This window comes from Mycetomoellerius zeteki, unplaced genomic scaffold (genome assembly GCF_001594055.1).
Source record: "Mycetomoellerius zeteki isolate Tzet28-1 unplaced genomic scaffold, Tzet1.0 scaffold47, whole genome shotgun sequence".
NCBI lineage: Eukaryota > Metazoa > Arthropoda > Insecta > Hymenoptera > Formicidae > Mycetomoellerius > Mycetomoellerius zeteki.
This window is the reverse complement of record NW_017257468.1, coordinates 461,574-489,218: the sequence shown is the minus strand read 5'-3', so window position 1 is coordinate 489,218 and position 27,645 is coordinate 461,574. Positions and strand designations below refer to the sequence as shown.

Sequence of the window (27,645 nt, the reverse complement as noted above, 5' to 3'; positions counted from 1 at the left end):
TTTTTTTTTTTTTTATAATATCCATATAACATTCTAGGAACATTTTGCGCTTATAGGGATATAGCTTAACTTTAATCTCGATTTAATTGATTCCTTATCTCTTTATAATTCTTAGAATTACAAAGAGATAAGAAATAAGTTAAATCACGAATAAAGTAGATTTACATTGATAGAAACGGATATTAAGACATCAATTATTGTCCTCGTTATTAATGACAGGGTCGAATTCTCTCGCGACGACATCGATCACGTGGAACGATCCGGAAAAAAAGGAAAGGTAGAAAACGAGCGTACATATCCCCCCTTAGTTTCTCTCACTTGCGGTCGACCGTACGCAATCAAAACCTAATCAGCCCTCGACTCGATCCCTTCCACTCCCTCGAAGGACGGCTTTCGGAGATTTCGCTTCGCCACGCGCGCAGGGGGATGAATTTCGGGCTCGTATCTGCGCGAACCGACGGTGAAGGAGGGGTGGCGGCGACTGGGGACCGAAGGGATGGCTACTGGAACGGGGTAGAGCGTATGGTAATGGCGCGTAATACGATCTGATTGCATTTATGATGAATGGGGGTCGCGCGGCGCGACGGCGAGAAGGGGCACGGACGGGGGAGACGCGTGTCGAGTCGAGCGGTCGGAAATTCTGCTTGCGGTTTAATGACAGCGCCAGCGCTCGCTCGCTCGCTCGCTCGCTCGCTTCGTTCTCGTTCGATTTTCGACCCCTCGCGCTTCGTTCGTTCTGCCGCCGCCGTCTCGTCGAGATCCGTACCACCCCCGAGAGACCTCCCTCTCCCTCTCCCTCTCTCTCTCTCTCTTTCTCCCCCCCCTCTCTCTCTCTCTCTGTCGCTTTTCACGAGCTACCTGCACGCGAAAGCATTCACGCACGCACAACCGCACTCGACTAGCTCAAAATGTTTATCTCAATTTACGCGAAGTTGGAAGAAATTTTTTTCTTACATAAGAGTTGATTTGTTGTCACTAGAAGTACCGAATGATCATTATTAATATTTTCTATTTTTATTACTTCTATTTTTTAGATTAATATTATATTTCTTGTGTAAAAGATACAAGGATTCTTGTTTGATTTATCAATAATTATGTCCTTCTCTCATACTGATGAAATATTTGGTCTTTTATCACTTTTTTTATTCTTATAGTTTCAATTTATTCGCTTGATTCTTTTAACAAGTAAAAGACGTTGGTATTTCTAATGTTAAAAACTTTCTATGATAATAGCAGCAAGCGGAAAAATTTATAATATCAAAATGGCGTCAAAATGATATCAAGATGATTATTAAAATTCACTTTTCGATCATGTCATTATTCATTTTAACGTCATTTGAATATATCGTGACCTGCTGTTCTACTTGGAACGATACACTCCTCGTATTTGATATTTGGTAACAAGTTAAAATTTGATTCATTATATTGATTTAATTTCCTGTTATTCTGCAATGTCTGCTTTACAAAACGTTAAAGAAATGTTTTTGCAACATTTCTTCTCATAAAGAAACACAGAGGTGTCCTCTTAAGGTTTTGATAAGCTTTTAATATGTTATAGTCAAGATTAAAATGAAGAACGTATTTTTTATGTACGTCTATTTTTAGGTAAAACACCCCTTTAAATAAAATCAGTTATTTTTTTTCGAAATTATAGAGATTTTTTAAGTTGAGCGAGCTTAAAAGTCTTTATAGTAATGATAAAAAATTAAAGAAAATAATTGTTTAATTATTATAAAGTACTCTTGAAGTTATTCAATTTTTATTTAAACAATTTTTTCCACGTATAAAGAATATATGTTCCTTATTCCTTTTCTAACAAAGAAGGAGTGGGAAGGTTCGTTTAACAAATAAATGAAAGTAAAGATTATGTAAGATTTTAATATGCGAGACGTTCGCCATTTGGAAGAATTGTTTTTCCCTCGACAAGTCCCAACTCAAGCCTCGGACCCTCCGAATTTGGATCAAGAATTTTTTCATGCACTTTTAATCCCGAATATTTTTCAGGCTTCCCAATCTGAGAGCTACCTTCAGGAGCGACGATGCGTGGTCTCCGATAACGATTTTACGAACCGCACGTGCCCGAGGACATACGACCGTGGCATCGTCGTAAGCATCGTATCGCGCATTTGGATCTCGTTTCCCATCGTTCGACCGCGGACGTGCGATGTCACGGACGGATATCGGGATATCGTGACGAATCACCAGCAGTCGCCGGGGAAATTTCTCACCCCCGACTGACCCCCGATATGAATGACGACAAACCCCGAACTGGTTATCGCGGATTTGCGGGTGTTAAGAAAAGTAGACACGCATAAAGGTGATAATTCCACTGCCACGTGCACTGCCACAAGTAAAATTTTGTACGTAAATCGTTATTTTATTACATCATTATGTATGATACTAAAAATTATATATAAACGCATATATAAAAAGAGCGACATATTCATTGTAGCTAAATTAAAAATTTAGCTACGGTGAAAAAATTTACTAAATTTTAATAAATGTTAATTTTAATAGTACTAACTAAACATTTACTTTTAAAGTAAATAAATACTTTTTTCAATAAAAAGATGATACTTAAATTGATAATTTTTGTACCAAATAAATATGTTTACATTTAGTAAATATTTAATTAATACTATTAAAACAAAAATTTAACAAATTTTTTTTCAATGTATAGATATAGATCTGACAAGAATTTTATAAGATCATCGAATTATGTCGCTTAGTGTTGATGATAACGTTACAAAAAGTTTTAACGTTCTAGTTATCCGTTTGCGCGTCCTACTTAGGCTGCGGTCCACTTGACGCTACAAACGCTTCGAAGCGTTTGTAGCGTCAAGTGGACCGCAGCCATAATCATTTTGGCCCAACAAAATTACTTTAGATCCATATCTAGTTAAATTTTATACGCTTCAGTAAAACCGTTCTTTTCACAATGCTGACGCAAATAGAACAATATAAAACACCCCAAGCAGAACACAAACCATCATGACGTCAAAATGGTTCCACAAAATGATCACTAAAGGTCAATCAATTATGATTAATTTTAACATCATTTTGACGTTATCACGACCTGTTCTGCTTGGGACGCTTTACAGGGACAATTTGGTGTCTGATATCAGAATTTCTATCGCAGTCACGTCGGATCACTGGAAGCCAATTGGGAAACACCTCAGCGTGATTCACGGGACGAATATATAACAGGTTCAATCGACAACGACAAGCTACTGATGCTACACAACATGCGTACGCGACATCGGACACCTGCGTATAACTTCCGCATGTGTCCGCGAGAATTTTCACACTCGTGTTCTATTTTTCTCTTTAGAAAATATCGAAACTCTGATTGAAATTCATTTTCATAACGCACAATCAATTTTATAACAGTAATAAATTTATGATCCGAATGATTAATTGTAAACAGCACCTCAGAAGACTGATTTATTAACAAAATAATTGTACCAAATAACATGTATTCTGAAAGAACGATGTCCACCGCGATATGATATCGAAACCGATTTATCAGCGTTTCAATATTCTACAATAATAATGAGGTCTCTAGATATCTAGCAACAAAAATAATTAGTTCACTGAGAATTACATTTTTACTTAAAAATAGTTCATTCCTTTCGAGGCAGACAGCATTAAATTGATTTGTTAACGACTTTTTACAATAATAACAATAAACAATACTCTCCTTATGGTATCTAGTATTCAGTAACAAATTACAAAATTTTATTTATCATTGATTTAACTTCCTGTTATATATTCAGAAAACAATGTCTGCTTTTACAGAGTTAAACGGTTTTTCCAACATTATTCCATCGGATCGGGGGTATGTGGACACGCCATATGTTGTACTTTACGTACATGTATATGGGTATGCGGCAAACCAGGGTTTCTCAGTGTCCCCAGAGAGTGATCGAGTGGATTGCCTTGACGCGCGCGCAACTCTCCACGCCTGAAAGTCACCTCCAAACTTGCCTCTTCTGATTTTCCATCTCTCTCTCTCTCTCTCTCTCTCTCACACCCCTCTCTCCCGCTCCCTCAAAGCAGTTGGTTCTTCTTTGTCTCTTCATCACATCTCCCTTTCTCTCTTCTTCTCACTCCCAACCTTTATCTCTCCCGACAACAAGGAACAAACGCTCTCTTGGACAAGAAGATAAGTGATCGTCGAAATTGCTCGGCTTGGCAAGAAGCTACTACGTGGTCTCAAAAAGAAGTGTCCATGTTCAACATTGTCGTGTCGGCACACTTTCAACTACCTGAAAGAGTGCAGAATACTATAGGAATCCAATGGTATCTATAAATATCCAATGGTATTTATTTGGTTTTCTGGATGCGTTGTTTAATTACTATTAACAATGATAGTATATCAATAATCGTAATAATGATGTAGAATTATTATTTACACAAATGATCATTAAAAATTATATTTATTTATACAAATTATTAAAAATTATTGAACTTAAAACTTAGCTTAAAATCTAAATTAAAATTGGCAGCAAGAAAGCTTCTTTTTCCTTCCAAACAGACTTTATTTTGGCAGATTTTGATGTTGTCATACAGTTAAATAATCCTATTAAAATGAGAGGGAGAGAGAGAGAGAGAGAGAGAGAGAGAGAGAAAGAAAGACAGTGGTATGTACAATGACTAATTCTTCCATTTTATAAAAAAGATCTAAGAAAATAAAAACTTCAAATCTGTAAAATGGAACCTACAAATAATAGCAAATTTAAATCTTTATTACATCGATTATATTATGAGATGAGGAAATTTTTATTTTTTATCACATACCATACATAATACATACAAGAACATGATGCAAATGATCGAGATCGAAAACAAATATTGATTCTAAAACCCCAACTTTTTACCATTGAAGTTTACATCGTCAATAATTTATATATTTGTAGAAAAATTTGTAGAATGAATACATTGGATCTATAAAACAATATATTTTTAGAACTTTTACATTTGGAAACGATGTAAGCGTGTGTATCATTGTAGAACAATATATGGAATTTATATTATAGTTTTTAGTTTTCATCAATTATGCCACTTTGAGGTTTCATATAAAAACAGAAATAGATCTAACAGAGGTACGGTATACATATATGGAGCAATATTTCATTAATTCTACATCAAACTTATACTGTGTTGTAATTAGCGAAATTATATAGTAAACCCTCGATTTTACGAACTTTTAAAAGCGATTCCAATGACTAATATCAAAATAAATAAAAGAGTATAAGATCTAATCTCTTTCAATAATTAATATAATATCTACAACGCGATAACAGACAGCCTAAAATTTCAAAAAATAAAGTTGTTAGTAAAAGAATGCTTCATCTATTAATCTAATGAACATTTACTTATCTATTCACAAAGGTTTCGTCAGGTACGAGTGTGTCTCGGATCTCAAAATTGCTTGTTGTACTTCGACGTTAACCTTAATGTTTTTTTGCTTAATCAATTCATTAAATCGAAGATCTACCGTATCATAATATATATTAGAATCGTGTTATATGTACAATTTTATGTCGTATTTAAATAAATATGTATGTTAATGGCTCAGACAAATACCTATGTTTATCAATTTCAAAATTACGAAATGCAAATGATACTATGTTGCATCATGGGCTTAAGTATTCGAATAACTCGATGCAATATTTACTAAAAACAGACGAATATCATACCATCGAATTCCATATACACAGTTGGATACATTGTATCATATTATTTTTTAAAATATCGTTAACCTGGAAACTGGAACTGAAAAGCACTACTAGGGAAGCCTCCCTCTTGAAACTGGAATTGAAAGCCTCCGTCTTGACAGAAGAAGTGAAACATTGAGTTTGGATCCATATCTGGAAAAACAGAGACAAGAAAATATATGTATAATTTAATAGTAATAAAAAAACATAAAAGGTATGTAATGTATTCATTAAAATTATACACACAGAAAAAGGTGGATACCAACCTTGGAAACCACCCTCATTATCATCTAAATCATGACCGCGATCATAGCGAGATCGTTTCTTGGGATCCGAGAGAATCCCATACGCTTCTCCGACTTCCTTAAACTTTTTTTCTTGTTCTCTTTTCTCCCCTTCACTGGCGTTAACATGACGATCTGTAAAATATAAGGTATAATGATATAAAGCCACATTTATAATTATATTTTTCAACAAACAATATATGTATTTCTTACCTGGATGGTGATCCAGAGCCCGTTTTCTGTATGCTTTTTTAATATCTTCAGTAGATGCATTTTTGTCAATACCCAAAATCTTATAATAATCTTTCCTCTTAGATTTCCTCAATAATAATTTAGCTTTTGCGAGTAATCGTTTTGTTTCTGAAAAAATTATAAAAAATATACATACACATTAAGATATAAGCTGTTTACTAATATTCCATACTATATGTTAGAATTTATAAGCAACGATTCATACCGCGATTGGTCTTATCCATTTTACACGCTTTTTCAAGATCATGAACTGCCTCTTCATATTCTTCGAGTTCCATATAAATACTCGCTCTTTTTAAAAGAGCTTTTAGATAATTTTCGTTGAGGTTTAAAGCCTTTGTACATTCTGCTACAGATTCATTCAACTTTCCTAACTAAAAAAAAAAAAAACAACAAAATAAATATATTTATGTAAACATCAATTTCTTTTTAAGTATAATACAACACCTTAGCTGCAGCTGTTGCCTTATTAAAATGTAACTTAGCGTTAGTCATAATGTTGTGTGGATCAATAGTTAAGGCTTCATTATAAAGATTATAAGCCTCTTGATACTGTTCTCTTTTAAATGCTGCATTTCCTTCTTCTTTCTTCTTCTTCAAACATTTTGCTCTCTGTAATAGAAAAAGAAAAATATATGGAATTAATACAGCATATTACTAATTTTAAAGTTGGAAAATTAATATGAATTAGGAAAATTATTTTTATTTCATCTTCTTCTTACTTTGTATATTTCCAATGCTTTGTCATGATCTGGTGCAAGTCGCAGTACTTGTTGGAAATGTGAAAAGGCTCTATCAACATCGTCTTGGAAGTACAAGCACATTCCACGGATATATAACGCTTCGGCGTTCTGTTTATCGATGTGTAAAGCATTACTAAGATAAAATAAAAAATATGATTTTAAATAAAAATAAGATTTATATAAATAATTATTATTATACTCTTGATTTAGCATGATAATTTACTTTGCAATATCTTGAGCTTCCTGATATCTTCCTAAAAGCGCCAGACATTCTGCTTTAATCAATTTAAAACGTGTTCCAGATGTACTTATGTCACAACAACGATCCATACAATATACAACCTATGGAACACGATTCCAATAATTATATATATATATACACACACACACATATACAAATATATAAGAACATTATATATACAGATAGATTATTAATAGATACAAAACATGTTATCGGAACAAATTCTTTTACCATGCGATAATCCTTAGCATTGTAAGCAGCATCAGCATCCTTAAGGAATTTTTTTACGTATGCTATGTCTTTTTGTTCTGCAGGTATTGACTCGTTATTAGGATCAAAATCCATCAATTTTTTTAATGACGTTTCAGCTTCTAAAATGTCTCCCAAAATTAAGCAACACTTGATCATTCTTATATATGCCTGGAATATAAAACGAAAGTAAATTTATTGATTCATTACAATATAATTAACTAGCTAGAAAATCAACGTACTTTAGAAAATGTTGGTTCCAGTTCGATACATCTTTTAGCATCTGCCAGTGCATCTCGGTATTGCCCAAGCATCATGTAACATGCTGCTCTATTACTGTAGTAATGCGATATATCAGGACACAATGCTGAAAAATATTTTGGATTCATTATAGTTATTTACAAAAATTTATAATAGTAAAATTTAAAAAGAGTTCAATATTCTTAGGAAATTAGTTTTTCCTTGTTTAACTGTCGAATGAGTCAACTAATAGTTAGAGATCTCAGATATTTGATATTTTGAAGAGAGAAATAAAATTTTATTGTGAGTTTGATATAAAAATTAAATACAATGAAGTAACATTAAAATAACATGCTGATATAAAAATAATATCAGGGACAAATTTACGTAGTTGTTCTATGTCATTATGGGCTGCGTTCCGTTGAACGCATAATACACATGAAGTATCATTTTATCCTTGTTTCGCATTTTGAGAACAAGGACAAAATGAAATCTCATGCACCTGCAACGGAACGTAGCCATGTTAAAGCAAAAACAGTATATATTTATATAATACTGTTAGAACACTTACCAATAACTTCATTGTAACCAACCAATGCTTTCTTGTACTGTTTTTGTGAATAATGTTGATTAGCAGCTTTCTTTTTTGATTCTGCCAATCTATAAATATCATATATATAAGTAATAACATTAATAAATGTTACTAATAGAAGACAATAACAATAAAAACATATATATACACTCTTAGAAAAAAAAGTTATGCATAAATTTAAACACAAAGGCTATTCACTTGGAAACAGTAATAAACATATGACAAAATTCTACAGGACCATCGTGATTTCTCTCGGTAAGACCCACAAAAAATCTTCTAAAATCGTATCATCATTATAGAAAAAAACGATCTCAACTTTAGACCTATGCATAATTCTTTTCGTCAAAGAGTGTATTACAAAACTGACTACTATGTATTCCCACATAGTATAGAGAATTCTAGCAATATTACAGTAAATAAATATTTCATTTATCTTATAGATTAAAGGTGCGTTATTCACTGCGGTCTATTTCTATCAATGTGGATTAACTTTAATCTTGGTTTAACTTGCTTTTTATTTTCTTCCAGTTGTAAGAATTAAAAAAAGATGAAGAGTAAATTACTTCTAAATTAAAATTAATTCTACATTGACAGAAATGGGCCTGTGAGTACTGAAAATCTATGAAAATATATGTAACGTGAAAAACAAATAATTCGAATAATGAATAAATCAATAAATTAAATAAAAGCATCTCTATTTCAAAACTGTTGCATCATCCTCGTCATTCTCGCGAATCCTAATATTATTCATAGAATAAATAGAATACTTATAGCGAATTCGGTTGAACGCACTAGTGCATATTAAAGCTGTTGTATACTGGTTTAATTGGTGTAAAAATAAAATGCAAATATTTTTTTCGAATTATAAAATACAGTTTCTATTTAATAGCATAATAAAATATATTGAAAATTTCATGGTACAATCCATTTTTATATTTAAACACATTTTTACGTTAATTTGTGTACGACGGATTTAATGTGTACTGAATGCAATCGAATTCGTTATCAGTTGTCACTTATATAAAAGGACATAACGTTGTATATATTCGACGTACTCAAAGCTAATTAGTTACAGAGTCCAAGTGTCGCAAGAGCAATATATAAATAGAAAATGCTCGTGAACGAGCTTCCTGGTTCTATCGGTTGCCACATGACGCAATTATACAACAGATTACAGGGAAACGCGTCCATAGCGTTTTTTTGTAAAAGGGACAACTCACTCCTTTGTGCTCTCCGTTGTTTCTGTAACGTTAGTCGCCGAGTCTGGAACAACGTCGATCGGTTGATCAGACGCCATGGCCGTATTTCTTAATAGACGGGACAGGCAGATCGACGTTGGCATGCACCGTGAAAACAGGCGAGCTTTTCCCTGCTCTGGATTTCGCTGTCGAGGAGTAGAAAAGATTCACGAATGAAAACGACAAGCGATACGTATTAACGCACCGCGTAACCCAAAGACGCGAATCAACGTGCTCCTCCTTGCTCCTCCTTTCTTTAGGTCTGTTCTTTTACCATCCCAAGTTCTCTGTTCTGAACTGTTTTACACTGGGTGCATTGGCTGCGTTCAGCAGAACGTTTGTTTTGCAACTGTTGGAAGTTTCCTTCGCGCTGATTGGATCATACTTTTAGATCTAGAAGAATGGTCCTATCTCAGCAGCAATCATAAAACTGTTGCAAAACTGTTGAGTCTGCTGAACGCAACCATTGGTTTGTTCGCCAATGGGTGCATTCAGTACCACGACCGCTCACTGAGCGCTCAGTGAGCTCTTGTATTTGTTTGGTCTATATTTTTAGTTCTAACGGAATATACCAATAAGATGCAAGCGCTCGCTGAGCGCTCAGTGAGCGACTGTAGTACTGAATGCACCCATTGGTGCAATAATGGGTGCGTTCAGCAGAACGTTTGTTTTGCAACTGTTGGAAGTTTCCTTCGCGCTAATTGGATCATACTTTTAGATCTAGAAGAATGGTCCTATCTCAGCAGACAATCATAAGGCCGGAATCAGACTAGGTATTAAAGATTGAGATTGAAGATTAAAAGATTGAAATTTGACCAATCAAAACAATAGGAGCTAAAATTCCTTTGCCCTCATTGGTCAAATTTCAATCTTCAATCTTCGATCTCAATCTTCAATGCGTAGTCTGATTCCGGCCTAAAACGGTTGCAAAACTGTTGAGTCTGCTGAACGCAGCCATTGAGGTCGCGGCATCTTCGCGGAACTATTTAAAAATTAATGTTGTCATTTACGAATCAAGTGTACCGTTTTACTTTCTAACGCATACTCATTAATGTTCACAATTTTCAAATTTAAAAATAAAGTACACATCCCAATTTTAAATCACAAATATGCTACAATATAAATTATAAAGAAAATAATTTGTATTTTTTTTTTTTTATAATTAAAGCAGAAAATACGTACTTTATTAAGAAAAATTATAAATTATAACTAATGATTTCAAAAACATCGTCCATCCCATTATCGTCAAACTACATCATACAAATCTACATAAATTAAGCGAATCAGCCCACCCCCTCCCCTCCTCCTACTCAAGGAAATAGAACAGCTATTATTAAAACAAAGAAGAAAAAGAAGATTGTTATTATATTGATAGTCTCCTTATTTTATGACGTTGTTAGACACGTATATCGTTATATATATGTCAGTTAGATTGTTTGTATTCATTTTTGCCTGATGTCAAGAATCACAAAAATAAGAAGATTAAAGTGTTCTATCACTAGATGTTGGCCGAATAAATTTCTGGATACTAATAAAAGCTAGTTTTCCTCCATATTGAAGGAATTTTAGAGGAAGAAGATTAGAGTGTTTCTTCTGAAAAAATTGCACTAATTATACTCGAGAGAAGTTGTAAACAACTCAAAATCCTGTTGCGAATTCTCCGATAGAATCGTATCCTATCGATCCAATTTCCATTCTGATTTCCTATGCATCGATATAATTCCAAAGATGAATCATATGACCAAAGACGAGCGTTATAAAGTTGAATATTTGGAAACGCCCGTTATATCGGAGAAGGATACCCTGGAATATAGGTAAGCAAATAGCAACAAGCTCGTTTTCGATTGAAATAAGCGATTGAAAATACTAATTAATATAATAGTAATCTTGAGAAAAATGTTATAAGTTCATTTTTTCAAGGACGAATTAGATTGTTTTTGTGACGAATATTCTCACTGATTTCTGATTTCATTATTTTTGTTTTCCAAATTTAGAGTTATCAGATTACCAAATGGTTTAATAGCTTTGCTGATATCTAGTAGAGAGGAAAGAGATGATACAAGCAATACAAAAGATGAATGCAGTAATGATTCCTCAGTTGAACAAATTGACACAGATGACTGGCAGGTACAAATAAGAGCTGGTTTAACTTGTATTTTAGGATATATTCCTTGTGCTAATTTTTTTTATATAATCTTTTATATATAATCATTAAAAATTCATTGGAATTGTCATGTCATAGAGATAGATCTACATAAAAGGTAATTTGCCTCCTCAAAATCTAAAGCCAATAAAATATGTAAAAATATAAGCAATAGGACAAAACCAGTAAGCAAATCAATATTTTGTATTTGCTGTTGTTATTTTATTGCCTTATGTTCTCTATTTTATATATACATATATATATATTGGCCAATTTGCTTACTGCTTAAGTCTTACCACCTTTTAATTTTACAATATTAAACTCTTAAGTCATTGACTTAAGAGTATTATCAGTTTTATCAAGAATTTCTGTTTGAAAAACTTGATCTCCTATCTGCAGGGGTTTCCATAGATTTACTTTTATTTATAAATTTGGAACTTAACTTGAAATGATTTTTCAAGTTTATGAATAACAAAGACAGAGCAATACTTGTGGTGGCTTGTATCATGAAATGGAAAGCATATCTTGTCTATAATGCATGATATATATATTTTTTTTTATATACAGGCAGAATGCAGCTTATGTGTGGGAGTAGGCAGTTTCAGCGATCCACCAGAAGTTCCAGGCATGGCACATTTCCTTGAACATATGGTTTTCATGGGATCCGAAAAATATCCACAAGTATTAAAATATGATATGCATGAATATATTACAACATTCATTTATTATATACATGTAAATGTGTACCATCTTAATTGCAGTACAATGATTTTCATGAATTTATTAGTAAACATGGTGGACATACTAATGCTTTAACAGAACACGAGCATACAAAATTTACCTTTGATATCCAAGAGAAACATCTATTACCAGCTCTCGATCGTTTTGCTCAATTTTTCATTAAACCCTTGATGAAGAGAGATGCCATCAAACGGGAGCGAGAGGCCATAGAAAGCGGTATATGAACTATAATTATTTTCTTTTCAGAAAGAAGCAAATATGGCAGATTTTATGAACATACATAAATTTTTCTATTGTTGGGAAAGGAACCGAGAAAATCCATGGAAAAATTGGAAAAAAGTTTTTTTCTGAAAATTTTAAAACTATAAACCACAATTGTAATATATTTCTTGTAACTTATAATCTTGATATTCCATGCTTTTTAGAGTTTCAATTGGCTTTACCCCACGACACTATCAGAAAGAGACAACTGATGGCCTCTTTCGCGCGAACTGGTCATCCAGTTAACAAATTTACTTGTGGCAATTTAATAACATTGCGTGACAATGTGGATGATGACAAATTGTATGAAGAGCTGCACAAGTTTAGAAAGCGCCATTATAGCGCTCACAGAATAAAACTAGTTATACAGGTAACTTCGTTAAAATTGCGTGGGAAAACCGTTGATTATTTATTACAAATAATTCATAACATGATACATCTTTTTATAGGCGATGCTAGCACTGGATACATTGGAAAAATATGTCACAAAGTGCTTTGCTGATGTACCAAATAACGGGTTGCCTCCCGATGACTTCACCGCATTTAAAGACGGTGTTTCTTTTGATACTCCCACTTTCCGAAAAATGTATAAAGTTAAACCTTTCAATGATACAAGTCAAGTAGGTGTGACTTGAACACAAATCCAAAATATGCTATCTTTATACTGAATAAATACATAAAATAAAAATTATTTTTTACAGCTACAAATAACATGGGCTATGCCTTCAGTACTTGATTTTTGCAAAAGTAAACCACGTCAATATATCGCGTCGATTATTGGGCATAAAGGAAAAGGTTCTTTAATTAGTTATCTACGCAAAAAAATGTGGGGACTTGATTTATTTAGTTGTAATTATGAAAGCGATTTTGAAGACAATTCTATGTACGCCTTATTTAAGATTACTGTAATACTTTCCCATGAAGGACAACAACACTTGGAGGAAATTTTAAATGCACTATTTTCCTTTATCAATTTATTAAAGAAGGAGGGTCCGCAGAAAAGAATTTACGATGAGATTTGTACGATTAAAGAAAATGATTTTAGGTAAACCAATTTTAAGAATAGATATGTGAAATAGAGAAAAACACAAAATATATGTAAGACTTCATTTATACTTGAAGGTTTTCTTTTTTAGATTTTCAGATATGGAGGATAATGTGAACGATTTGTGTATGAGTATGCATTACTATCCGCCTCGGGATTATATAACTGGAAACTATAATCTTTTTCTCGAGTATAATCCGGAAGCTATACAAAAATGTTTGAATTATATGGTGCCAGAGACTGCGAATATCATGATTTTTAACAATGATTTTGACTGTCTCGAATTAAATAAAGTTGAGCCTTGGTTTAAGACCAAATATACAGACATTGAGATACCAGAGAAATGGATCGAATGCTGGAAATCTATCGAGCCATTGCTAGATTTTCATTTACCATTACAGAATATATTCATTACCAGCGACTTCTCTTTAATATCAATACCAGCAGAGATTCCAAAATATCCTGTAAAAATATACGAGGATGATATATCGGAGATTTGGTATAGCCCATTATTTCATTTGCCAAGATGTTATATGAATTTCCATTTTGTTTCTTCTATGAAACAACAGTCACTGAAGAAGTAAGTAATAGCATGGAAAATATACTACGTTATAGTACTACTACTGTACTACTGATCCTATATATTAATTTTTAACTTGTAAATATATTATGATTTTTATATAATTATTTGTATCTAATGATATTACAGTGTAGCTCTCATGAAAATTTACTGCAATGTATTAAGAATGCTATTGATCGAAGAATTGTATCCAGCTTTAGCAGCTGGATTCATTTATAACATTTTTGTCGATGAGGAAGGTATCATAATAAAATTAGATGGATTTAATGAAAAACTACCTGTAAATATACATTCAAATCATATATATATAGTATATTAGGTACCGCGGAAAGTTCGTGTTATTTTTTTTCCTATAAACATTTCTTAAAAAAAACGACACGAACTTTCCGCGGTACCTTATAGTTAAAAATATAATTTCGAAATATATACGTGTATTTTTTTTCTATTACAGCTTTTATTGATGACTATTGCAAAATACATAGTGGACTATCCAACCCTTGTTACAAAGGACTTATTTGAAATTGTCATAGTGCAAAAACTCAAAACATTGTACAACAAATTTAAAGAACCTGATAAACTTGTCAAGTACTGATTATTTATTATCAAGCATAATTGTAACGATTATAAGATTCTTGTATGACTACAACAATTAATGATATTAATTATAAAATGAATTACATCAAGCTACATTTCTGTCGATTAATCAGTAACTTATATATTTTTATTCTTTTTTACAGGGAAGTGGAACGGAAACTTAATGTGTCCCATTATACAAATGTAGACATATACACTACTCTATGTAATGTTAATTTTGAAGAATTCCAAGACTTTGTAAAATCCTTCACCGATCATTTGTTCATTCACTGTCTCGTGCAAGGCAACATGACACAAGACGCTGTAATTGAAACTGTGCGACAATGTATCGAATTAATTAATTGCGATCCCTTGCCCTCTAGTACGTCGCCGCAGACGAAAGTTACTCGGATACCTCTGGGCACATACTACTGCAAATTAAAAAATATCAATAATATTGATATAAATTCTGTAGTGACAAATTATTATCAAGCCGGTGACACGTCGATAGAGTTATCAGTGTTAATCGAGCTATTGATTGTAAGTATTAAATAACATCATTTCATATATTTTGACTGCGTGGAATTCTCGGATTATATTCATTTTTATTTGTACAAGTAAATGAAATATGAATAACAGCTTTGGTTATTGCGATTGATTTTATCTACACATCACATTCATCTGCACTGTGCTTACAGATGATAATGAAAGGACCTTTACACAATCAACTACGAATCCAAGAACAGCTGGGTTATGACGTCTTGTGCGATTTTGTAGATTTTAATATAAATTTAGGGTATTCTATTTCCGTTCACACTCAAGCAGATAAATACACAACCGAACATGTGGACCAGCGAATTGAAGAATTTCTGAAATCGTTTAGTAAGATTTTGGAAGAATTCTCAGAAGAGAAATTGGATGATGTAAAGGAAGCGCTAATAACATTGAAGCAATCTGTCAATTTCGAATCTCTGAAAGAAGAAGTTGAGAGAAACTGGAGTGAGATCATAAGCTATGAATACATGTTTGATAGATTTGAGAGAGAAAAGCTTGCAATAAAGGACATAAAAATCGCTGAACTAAGAGAATGGTTTGCAAAGCACACACTGAACGGAAGTAATTTTAGAAAATTGAGCGTACATGTGATAGGAACTGATCCGAAAGAAATTACGATCGAGAAAGCAAATAGTGCGTAAATAATTGATTTATACCTATTTGTTGTCTAACTTTATTTTTTGTCAGATTTGCTTCCTCTGTTTTAAGGTGATTATACTTAAAGTTTCTAAATTAAAATTAAAATATTTGTTGTAGATACTGCAGAGAATTGTAAGAAAGTGGAGCACTTTTCTTTAGAATATATAACCGACGATCTACAGCGTAAGAAAATTGAAGATCATGTTATAAACGTAGAAGATAACAAGAACAAAGTAAATACAGTAACTAGACGAACATAAATATAATTGTAATAATATAGGAATACCTACATTATTAGGATATCGTTTAATTACTTGTCGGTTTAATCTTTGATACTATTATCTCAGTTTTAATTAGGGATTGTGTTTCAAGAATCGATCGAATAAATTGAATCGTATGCAGTTTGTAGAATCATATATGTATATAATTCACACTCAAAATATTATCAAATACTATAAAGATTTTTTAAATTCGAATAAGGCATTTTTCTACCTAATTCTATGTATACTTTATATTCTTTTTTGTTTGAAAAAATTTTGCGCTACTGTTTGTTTATTTAATTTTTAAGTATAATTCTTTCTATATTATTTCCCAGTTATCGTTTGAAACTGCAGCGACGATTGTACCTTCTGCCTCTGTAGAGAATATGATAGTACCTGCTCCTGAATTGTCTGCAGAAGGAGGGAGAATGTTATTTCCTTCTCAGTATACAGACTCGGACGTGGAATCATTACATTCGTAAGAGCTACTTCATGTTTTTTTAATGTTAATGTTTTCTCAATTTTTCATTTCAGTATCTTAATATTAAATGATATTATTTCAGCCCCGTTGAGCATAGGCAAGATCAGAAAAAAACACGAAGTAACATTGATGAAAACTTCGAAGATCCAGAAATTCCATTAAAAAAACAACGATGTACTTCGAAATTGACACATATTTCAGAATCTTCTGACATGTATTTTGAATTTTTCGTATTATTGTCGTTAAGTAGAAAAGCTAGACATAACAATATTTTAAATGTATATTCGACAGTTTTCGTAAATGGATATTTAAACATGAAAATCACATTAATCAAAAGTTTAAAGGAAAGATAGAATTTATATTGTTTTGTCGTATCCTAATAATCTTGCATAATTCTCTCTTCTATGAGACTCAGCGTATTGTTATCTCAAGTATACCATTTACCAAAGAATTGTTTGATATAACATTGTTATTAGTAATATAATATTGTTCTTACTATCAGTTCTATCGGAACTTCGCAATCTGCACTGACATGCCATGAGATTTGGAATTTATTAGAAGTTTTGTGGCGTAACGAACCGCGCGTCCAGTTCAGTCAACTTATTCCAGAGGACATATACACGAAGAGTGACGCTGTTATCGCTTTCAAAATACTTCTTGGTAACTAAACGTTACATGTTTTCCATTATTTCAAAAAATACTGGTGAATTTTATCTTATTGTATCTTATTGTACAATCTTATATTATACAATTCGTTTATAGAATTTCAAGCACAGCAGAAGGTCATTTTGCAGCAGATTGACAATGAGTGCTTTGAGGATATATGGATTTTGAAGTACAAGGAAAATTAAACTAAGATATAGTATAAGTGATCAGTTATACATATACAGGGTGGGAAAAAAGGTCTTATTAAAGATCTTTTTAAGTGCTATAACTTTTATTTGAAACATTTTTTTATAAAGTTTATATTTTCCGAGTTATTCAGGAATATCAACCTATTTTTCCCCCCCACCCTGTATATTAATTAATTGTTATAATATAGATATTGATATTAATATTTCACCGGAATTCCGTGGAATTTATTTTGATTATTTTTAATAAATGATACTATTTTTTTGCGTTTGATTTATTCATTGGAGAAGAAAAATGCGAGATGTTATTTTAGTATTTTTTGGTAAAAAAAAAAAGCATTTGCAATATTCTTTTGAAATATTACTATTATTTAATGAGATATGTAATGTTTTAATGCCTTTAATGTTTCAATGAAATACAGAAAGACTGCATTATTCATTTTATATGTACGAATATATTTGTTCTAATATCATGAACTATTTAATTTTACAAGTGAATTATTTTTATGAAAATATCTTTTTATGTATTATTTATTCTTTGTCATTTTATATAAATTATAATTTTTTTTATAAATGCGATATTTTAATGAAAGAAAAAAGATAATATTGATCTCAGGACCATACATGTGAGAAAGTGCTTGTATAATAATGAATTTATGTACTACTATGTAGTCCTTTGTTTTATTTCTATTTTGAATCTCCTCAAGGATTACACCAAGGCTGAGTTCGGAAATTTCATCAAAGTACCCGAATATATATCATTTTATTTTTGTTTTATGTCTAATAAACGATGTAGATTTAGGTCGGTATTCATAGTAGATTCTTATATTTGAGACTGTCTTAAATACAGTCTTAAGATGTCATCAGCCAATCAGAGGGCTGCATTACCATCTTAAGACATTACTTAAGACAGTCTGAAAATAAGAATGGACTATGAATACCGCCCTTAAAGGCTACATTTATACAGTGCTCTTAGTCCGCAACCTATACGATAGGTGTCTTTGTTTAATATACAGGATAAACAAGGATGTCTATTGTATAGGCCGCGGCCTAAATGCACGGTGTAAACGCCAAAGTGTCGCTCAGCTGGGGCGGTTTCGCTTCGATGTTGCAATGGCTGCGTTTAGCAGCCATTTTCGAAAACAGCTTTGACGGTCGTTTCTACTATTGTTGTGTTTCAAAATTTATTGCTGGTACTGAAAATTTATAGTTTACGTTACGTGTACTATAGATTCTCAGTAGTGGCGATAAATTTTGGAGCCATTTGAACTATTTGTCCATGTAAATTAAATCCAAACAGGTGCCTTAAAAAGAAAAACTTTCATCTCGGTGATCTCGGTCAAACTTATCTCCATCTTTTTCTAATTCTTAGAACTAGAAATTCACCAATCACTGGTAGAAACGGGCATAAGAGATTTCAAGAAAAAGAAGAAGGTTAGAGTGCTGTAGAACACTGTAACCAAGTCTACTGGAAAAGATAAAGTTAAAAACGACTTAAAATCCTGTTACGAATTCTGCTATCGGATTATATTTTACTGACCGACTTAATTTCTATTCTGACTTCCTGTACGTTGATATAATGCCAAAAATGCAATGTAGTAGTGATGAGCGCTTTCGAGTCGAATATCTGGAGACGCCCGTTACATCGGAGAAAGACGAGGCGGCATATAGGTGAGATGGAACCAAATATTCAACACAAGTATGATTTCGATCGAAATAAGCGTAAGAAATATCTAGATAATAGATCTTTTCAGCTGAACTTCTTCCAACGAAAAAGAAGAAAAATGAACGGCGAAGTACAGCTGAAAAGAACATGATTAATATTTTTACTAATTTCTCATTTCATTATTGTTTGTTTTATCTTCCAAATTTAGAGTCATCAGATTACCAAACGGTTTAACAGCTTTGCTAATAGGAGAAGAAGGAGATCATAAAGGTGAAGATAAACATGATGAATATAACGAAGAAAATAGTACTTCAATTAAACGAATTATGAGAAATGCATATAAGGTACAAGACAGTTGTAGTTTAGTTTGTATTTTAGGATATTTCTTGTATTAATTTTTTTACATAATTCATCATTAAATATTTTATTTGTAATAACAAAAGTAAATAAGTCATAAAAGATATCTTCCTTTATATATAAGGCCTAATATATCGATAAATTTCAAAAATTCTTTCCAAGAACACATGGACTTTACACTCCTCGTGCTATGGTGTATATTGCTTCATGAGGATAGGATGACAACATACATAATGGTTGTGTTCCGAAAAATATATTGCCAGTACTAAAGCTGGTATTCATAGTCCGTTTTTATTTCAAGATCATCTTAAGTAATGTCTTAAGATATTAATACAGCATGACCATCTGATTGGTTTATGACATCTTAAGTCTATACTTAAAACAGTCTTAAATACTAGTCGACTACCTACTAATATTTAACTAATCTACTAGTACATACTGGTCTAAGAATCTGTAGTTATGGTCACCATATTTTCTTAAAAAAGAAATAAAGGACAAATCTGAAAATTTAGGGCTTTATGCCTACATGTTTTCAAATCAGTTTATGACTGTTAAGAATCTATATATTATAAAATTTTCATAGTATAATCAAATTGAGATACTTTTCTGATAGTTCGAAATTGATTCGACTGTATTGGAACAAACCCTTGATCTAAAATAATAAAGGGTTCGAAATAAAAAAATGAAAACAACTCTAGTTTGAATAAATTTAATTTTAAAAAATTAAGAAATTTTTGAGATATTTGCCTAGATTAATTAATCATCTTATATAAGAAAATAACAAAAAGAATAACATTACTACTTTATAATTAATTTTTAATTTTTTACATGACCATTCAATAAAGTGTATGCCTGAACTTTCTGAGTGGCAGTGTATAGTACGTTACAGGAAATTAATTGATTAATTTGGGCACATATATAATTCATAATAGTCGACCAATATGCATAATGCATACCTGTTTTAGCCTGCCAGTATGCATAATCCCTGCTTTAATAAAGCGTAAAATGTATAAATTCCGAATTGATTATTATCTGTAACATATATACAAATATATATATATTTTTAACATAGGCACAATGTGGATTGTCTGTTGGAGTAGGCAGTTTCAGCGATCCATTGGAGATTCCAGGCCTGGCACATTTACTTGAGCATATGGTTTACATGGGATCCGAAAAATATCCACAAGTAAAACATGAAACATGAATATATTATTAAAATTTATTTATTTGCATATATTCAAATGTGTATCATTTTACTTGAAGGAAAACAATTTTCACGAATTTATTGTAAAGCATGGTGGACATACTAATGCTGTAACGGACAATGAGCATACAACATTTTTCTTTCATATCCAAGAGAAATACTTGTTACCAGCTCTCGATCGTTTTACTCAATTTTTCATTAAACCCCTGATGAAGAAAGATGCCATCATACGGGAGCGAGAGGCTATAGAAAGCGGTATATAAATTATAATCGTAATATTGTTACCATAATCTTGATACGATATGCTCATATAGAATTTCAGTTGGCCTTATCTTATGATGAGAACAGGAAGGAACAACTATTTTCTTCCTTTGCGCGAACTAATCATCCAGCCAATAAGTTTACTTGGGGCAATTTAATAACATTGCGCGATAATGTACATGATGACAAATTGTACGAAGAGCTGCACAAATTCAGGAATCGCCATTACAGCGCTCACAGAATGAAGCTAGCTATACAAGTAACTTCGTTAAAATTGCGAGAATTGATTACTTACTAAATATAAGATTTGTTCGCGTCGCATGCTCCAATATGTTCCAATATGCTCCTACCATAGCTTTTACTCCAACACGCTTGATAGAGTGAGTAGGAGCTATAGTAGGAGCATATTGGAGCATGTTGGAGCTTGCGACGCGAACAAACCTATAGTTAATTCATAACATAATGTCTTCTAGACGAAACTACCACTGGATGCATTGGAAAAACATGTCATAATGTGCTTTGCTGATATACCAAATAACGGGCTGCCTCCTGATGATTTTACCATATTTAAAGATGTTTCTTTTGATACCCCCGCTTTCCGAAAAATATATAAAGTTAAACCTTTCAAAGATATCAGTCAAGTACGTGAATCAAACAGATCTAAAAAAAACTCTTTATATTGAATAAATATTGTCTTTTAGTTAGAAATAACATGGGCAGTACCTTCACTACTTGACTTTTACAAAAGCAAACTAAATCATTATGTTGCATGGATTATTATGCATGAAGGGAAAGGTTCCTTATTTAGTTATCTACGCAAAAAAATGTGGATCCTTGATTCATTTAGTGGTACCTATGAAAACGATTTTGAATATAACTCGATGTATTCCTTGTTCAAAATCAGTGTAGATCTCTCCTATGAGGGACAACATTATCTGGAGGAAGTTCTAAATGCGATATTTTCTTATATCAATTTAGCAAAGAGGGAGGGCCCGCAGAAACAGATTTACGATGAGATTTATAAAATAAAAAAAGATGCTTTTAGGTAAATTAATTTTAAGAATAAATAGATGTGCGAAAGAGAAAAACAAAATTACGTAAGACTTCATTTATACTTGAAGGTTTTTTTTTTTAGATTTTCAGATACGGAGGATAATGTGAATGATTTGTGTATAAGTATGCATTACTATCCGCCTCGGGATTATATAACTGGAAACTATAATCTTTTTCTCGAGTATAATCCGGAAGCTATACAAAAATATTTGGACTATTTGGTGCCAGAAACTGCAAATATCATGATTTTTAACAATGATTTTGATTGTGTTGAATTAAATAAAGTTGAACCATGGTTCAAAATCAATTATAAGGACATTGAGATACCAAAGGAATGGATTGAACGCTGGAAATCTATCGAGCCATTGCCAGATTTTCATTTACCATTACCAAATACATTCATTACCAATGACTTCTCTTTAATATCGATGCCAGCGGAGGCAGCGGAGGTTCCAAAATATCCTGTAATATTACACAAGAATGATATGTCGGAGATTTGGTATTGTCCAGTGTGTTGTATTCCGAAATGTTATATCGATTTGCATTTTGTTTCTGATTTGGGACTTCAGTCGCCAAAAAAGTAAGTAATAGCATGGAAAATATGTAATAACTGTACATTATATAATATAGTAACACTATATTCTACTGATCCTATATATCAATTTCTAATTTGCAATTATTATAATTTTTTTGTAATTGTATCTTATTTAAAAAAATATTTACATTAACATTTCAGTGCAGCTCTCATGGAAATGTACTGCAGTGTATTACGACTATTATTGATCGAAGAATTATATCCAGCTATAGCAGCTGAGTTTCATTATGATATAAGAGTCGGTGAAAAAGGTGTTATAATAAAAATAGACGGATTTAATGAAAAACTACCGGCAAGTTTATGTTCAAAACGTGTGTTGGAATTATATTTTATAACTTCAAGAAATATATCAATATTTTTTATATCTATTACAGCTTTTGTTGATGACTATTGCAAAATACATGGTCGACTATCCAAATCTTGTTACGAAGGACTTGTTTGAAATTGTTAAAGTGCAACAACTCAGAATATTGTACAACAAATTTATAAAACCTGAGAAACTCGTCAAGTGACTATTATTAAACATAATTGCAACAATTATGAAATTCGTACATAACTAACAGAAATAATTAATGATATATATTATTACAATTGATATTGTAAAATTATATTGAGTTACATTTCTGTCAATTAATCAATATCACATATATCTTTATTCTTCTCTGCAGGGACATGAAATTATGGATACTAAAGCTTGTCCATTATACACGCATTGATATACACACTGCTCTGTGTGATATTAACTTTGAAGAATTTCGAGACTTTGTGAAATCTTTCACCGATCATTTGTACATTCAATGCCTCGTGCAAGGCAATATGACACAAGACGCTGTAATCGAGACTATATTACAATATATTGAAATAATTAATTGCGGTCTCTTGTCTTTTGGTATGATACCGCAGACGAAGGTTATTCAGATACCTTTGGGCACATACTATTGCAAGTTGAAAAATATTAATAAAATTGATGTAAATTCCGTAGTGACAAATTATTATCAAGCCGGTGTCACCTCGATTGAGTTATCAGTGTTAATCGATCTGTTGATCGTAAGTATTAAATAACATCATTTCAGTATATTTTAAATGCGTGAAATTCTCGGATTATATCCATTTATCTGTACAAGTAAATGAAATATGAATAACAGCTTTAATTATTGCGATTGTTGCGATTATCCGTACATTACATTCATCCATACTTCTTTTTTTAGATAATAATGAAAGAACCGTTAAGTAATCAGTTACGAACTCAAGAACAGCTTGGTTATAGTGTTTTGTGCGACCTTATAGATGTTAACGGAATTTTAGGATATTCCATTACCGTTTGTACACAAGCAGATAAATACACAACTGAACACGTGGACCAACGAATCGAGGAATTTCTGAAATCGTTTAATAAAATTTTGGAAGCATTTACACAAGAGGAACTAGATGATGTTAAGGAAGTGCTAAGGAAATTTAAACAAAGTGGGAGAAGAGAAGAAGGGAGAAACTGGAGTATCTGGAAAGAGATCACAAAGTTGCAATACATGTTTGACAGACACGAAAGAGAAGCGCTTGCAATAAAGAACATAAAAATCAACGATTTGAGAGAATGGTATGCAAAACATACACTGAATGGAAGTAATTTTAGAAAATTGAGCATACATGTGGTAGGAACCGATCTGAAGGAAAGTGTAGTCAAGGAAGAAAATAGTGAGTAGATACCTTTTTTGATCGAATTTTGATCAGTGTCTATTTGTTTTCTGATTTTGTAAGATTATATTTTTGCCTTCCACTTTTATTGTCGGATTATGCTTAAAATTTTTAAAATAATACAAAAGTATCAATGTGAAAAATCATCAAAGTTTAAAAAAATTAAGTTTCATATATACTGCAGAGTGCAGAGGATTGCGAGAAAGCGCGGCTAGAGATCCTAAAAGTAGAGATCGGCCAATGCCGACCGTGATTGGCTCTACCATGACGTTGTGAAACCGGATGTGAGAGTGAGAGAAGCGAATATGAGAGTAAGAGAAGCGACACCAGCTTGCTGTGAAGAATGTCAAGGTTCTGCTCTGGTGGAAAAATTTCGCTGAAATTATTCCACTTTTCGGAAAAATTTAAGCATTTTAGAAAAATTCCAGTTTAATTTCAACAATTTTTAGCTGAAAAATTAATTTTTAGCAAAATTTCAGCAAAAATTTAAGAAAAATTTCAACAAAATTTCAGAGTAATTTCAGTTTAGTTTCAACGATTTTTCAGTATGTTAGCTGAAAAATTCACTTTCAGTGAAATTTCAGTAAATTTTCAGCAATTTTGCTAAAATGTTCCAAAATATGGAATAATTTCAACGAAATTTTTTCACCAGGATGGTATTGATATATTGACGCGCATTTCCATGATCACATGATTTCCGGTTTCACAACCTCATGCTGGGCGTTGGCCGATCTCTACTTTTAGGATCTCTAAGCGCTGCATTTTATTTTGGAATGTATAATTAATAATAAGCAACTTAGAACTGTCATCATATTACGAACCTAAAAAAATATAAGAGATTGACATCTATCCAAATAAGTGAAGAGTTAATCTTTTCAGAGTGCTAAATAAATGACATTTTAACAATAATATTAAAATGATAATAAAGTAACAAGTCTTACTGCGGTGTGTGATATTGTATAAAATTCTTTTTTACTATTTAGCTTATACTTAAATTTAATACTAATCTTCACATAACAAAACTATAATAAAGCATTACGTGTATAATCGCAACTTTTCTCATGTAACTCTTTATATTTATAAAGCTCTTATATTTAAATATTCTGACATGTATTCTAAATTTTTCTTTTATTATCAAGTAAGGAGCTATACATAATTACAATATTACAAGTGTATATTCGACAGTTTTCATAAATGGATATTTATAAAACGTAAAAATCGTTAATTGAAAATTTGAAGGAAGAATAAAATTTGTATTGCTTTGTAACCTAATAAATCTTGCATAATTTTCTCTCTCGAGACTTAGCTATTTGTTATTTCAAGTCTACCATTTACTAAAGAATTGATTAATATGATAAAAATATTATATTATGCTTACTTTCAGATCAAATTGGAACTTTGCAATCTGCACTGACAAGTTATGTTTGGGCTTGATTAGAAGTTTTATGATATAATGAACCATGTGACAAGTTCAACTTATTTCAAAGGACGCATAGACGAGAAAGAATGTTGCTACCGCTTTTATTATACTTCTTGACAAGTATTGTGATATTTGCAATATTTTTCATTATTCCAAAAAATAGTGGTAAATTTTATTTTAGTTTTTCTTATTGTGTCAGTCTAATATTATACAATTTGTTGATAAAATTTCATGTACAAAAGAAGCTCGTATTGCAGCAGTATACTACACTATATGGATTTTTTTTGTAATACAAGAGAAGTAAATTATATAACTAATGTAATTGAGACATCAATTACACATTACATGAATTAATTGATTGTTAATAGATATCGATGTATAATAACTATAATATTTCCATCGTGGATTTGATTTTTGTTACTTTTTTTTTAATGGTACTATTTTCTTTTGAGAACTTTTTTAAAAGAAAAATGCGAGATATTATGAACTTTTAGCATTTTTGAGTAAAGGAATGTTTCTTACATTATTATGAATAATTTATTTTTACAAATGCTACGAATTATTTTTACTGTCATTTTTAATAATATATATCTTAGATTAAAATATCTTTAACATATCAATGAAAAAAGAGAAAGAAAACAATTTCAATATGCAATATTCACTTGTACGTGTATTACACAAATATATACCACAAGTTTATATTTTTATTATATATATGTTATAATATGTATATTGTTTATTTTGTTGCCATGAGAGTTAAAATATCAAATAAATAATAAATATAAACGATTTCGTATTTTATTCTACAGCTTTACTTTGTATTTATTCTCATTTTGTTATGCTATTTAATTCAATAATCGACGCACTCGCACGCCGTAATCGGCGTTTCGTAAAGTGACCCAAAGTGATAGGTATATATTCGATATTTAGATGAAAGTGAGAAAGAGAGTTTTAGTGCAAGAATAAAAAAACAGACTTAAGCGTCGTCTTATGCGTCGTCCACAATGGCAGTATCAGGATGAGACTGTAAGAGTGATGCATGGTCTACAATGGCAGTAGCAATAGTGGATGAGACTGTAAGAGTAACAAATTGACCAATTACAGTTGAATGTAAGAAGAATAATCGACTGTGATTGGTCAATTTCTTACTCTTACAGCCTTATCCATTACTGATACTGCCATTGTAGACCACGCATAAGAAATTGACTAATTACAGTTGAATGTAAGAAGAATTATCGACTGTGATTGGTCAATTTCTTACTCTTACAGCCATTACTGATACTGTCATTGTAGACGACGTATTATGCGTCAACTTGGGCTACGGTCTCCACTTGATGCTTCAAATGCTTCGAAGAATTTTTTGATTGGTCAATTAGTAAAATTCTTTCTTCCGATTGATCAATCAAACTTTTCGAAGCATTTGTAGCACCAAGTGGACTGCACCCTTGAATGCACCCAATGTCTTAAGATGCTAATACGGCTCTCTGATTGGTTCATGCGTTAGCTTAAAACCATCTCGAATCTTGAGCAATGTCTATGGATTTAGCCCATAATATCTTAAGACTGTACTTATAACCCTGGATTTACAAGGGTTTTAAACCTTAAGCCATAAGAAATGGACGAATCACAAGCTGTATTCCAAATTTGCTGTCAGTACTGAAAATGCTACAGTTTACGTTACGTGCACTATAGATTTTCAGTACTGGCAG

At 31.9% G+C, this 27,645-nt stretch overlaps 3 protein-coding genes across 4 annotated transcripts; 2 read left to right on the top strand and 1 right to left on the bottom strand.

Moving 5' to 3' along the window:
- Positions 1 to 5,751: 5,751 nt before the first annotated feature.
- Positions 5,752 to 9,828, bottom strand: Tpr2 (Tetratricopeptide repeat protein 2). Of its 2 annotated transcripts, none has more exons than XM_018454967.1 (11): positions 9,542 to 9,828; positions 8,301 to 8,389; positions 7,732 to 7,856; positions 7,472 to 7,660; positions 7,223 to 7,341; positions 6,979 to 7,132; positions 6,704 to 6,868; positions 6,462 to 6,630; positions 6,218 to 6,364; positions 5,987 to 6,139; positions 5,752 to 5,873 (listed from the first exon to the last, which is right to left on the bottom strand). In XM_018454967.1, the coding sequence occupies exons 1-11, from the start codon at positions 9,661 to 9,663 to the stop codon at positions 5,761 to 5,763; spliced, it is 1,545 nt and encodes a 514-aa protein (XP_018310469.1). In that variant the 5' UTR covers positions 9,664 to 9,828; the 3' UTR covers positions 5,752 to 5,760. The 2 variants fall into 2 exon arrangements, with proteins under 2 accessions (XP_018310469.1, XP_018310470.1); XM_018454968.1 differs by lacking the exon at positions 9,542 to 9,828 and adding an exon at positions 9,377 to 9,420.
- Positions 9,829 to 10,202: 374 nt separating this feature from the next.
- Positions 10,203 to 17,688, top strand: LOC108727044 (nardilysin-like). Its single transcript, XM_018454943.1, is given in 19 exon segments — positions 10,203 to 10,206; positions 11,182 to 11,241; positions 11,244 to 11,373; positions 11,554 to 11,686; positions 12,270 to 12,383; positions 12,464 to 12,659; positions 12,869 to 13,074; positions 13,154 to 13,324; positions 13,406 to 13,749; positions 13,841 to 14,329; positions 14,459 to 14,609; positions 14,781 to 14,914; positions 15,067 to 15,442; positions 15,601 to 16,090; positions 16,214 to 16,329; positions 16,692 to 16,834; positions 16,920 to 17,051; positions 17,340 to 17,497; positions 17,600 to 17,688. Coding segments are annotated over 19 exon segments (3,636 nt in total).
- A 1,579-nt stretch (positions 17,689 to 19,267) lies between these two features.
- Positions 19,268 to 24,792, top strand: LOC108727043 (nardilysin-like). The gene is made up of 13 exons (XM_018454942.1): positions 19,268 to 19,359; positions 19,563 to 19,698; positions 20,784 to 20,897; positions 20,975 to 21,170; positions 21,230 to 21,435; positions 21,650 to 21,817; positions 21,878 to 22,221; positions 22,312 to 22,809; positions 22,966 to 23,116; positions 23,199 to 23,332; positions 23,493 to 23,871; positions 24,033 to 24,516; positions 24,701 to 24,792. The coding sequence occupies exons 1-13, from the start codon at positions 19,268 to 19,270 to the stop codon at positions 24,790 to 24,792; spliced, it is 2,994 nt and encodes a 997-aa protein (XP_018310444.1).
- Positions 24,793 to 27,645: the final 2,853 nt, after the last annotated feature.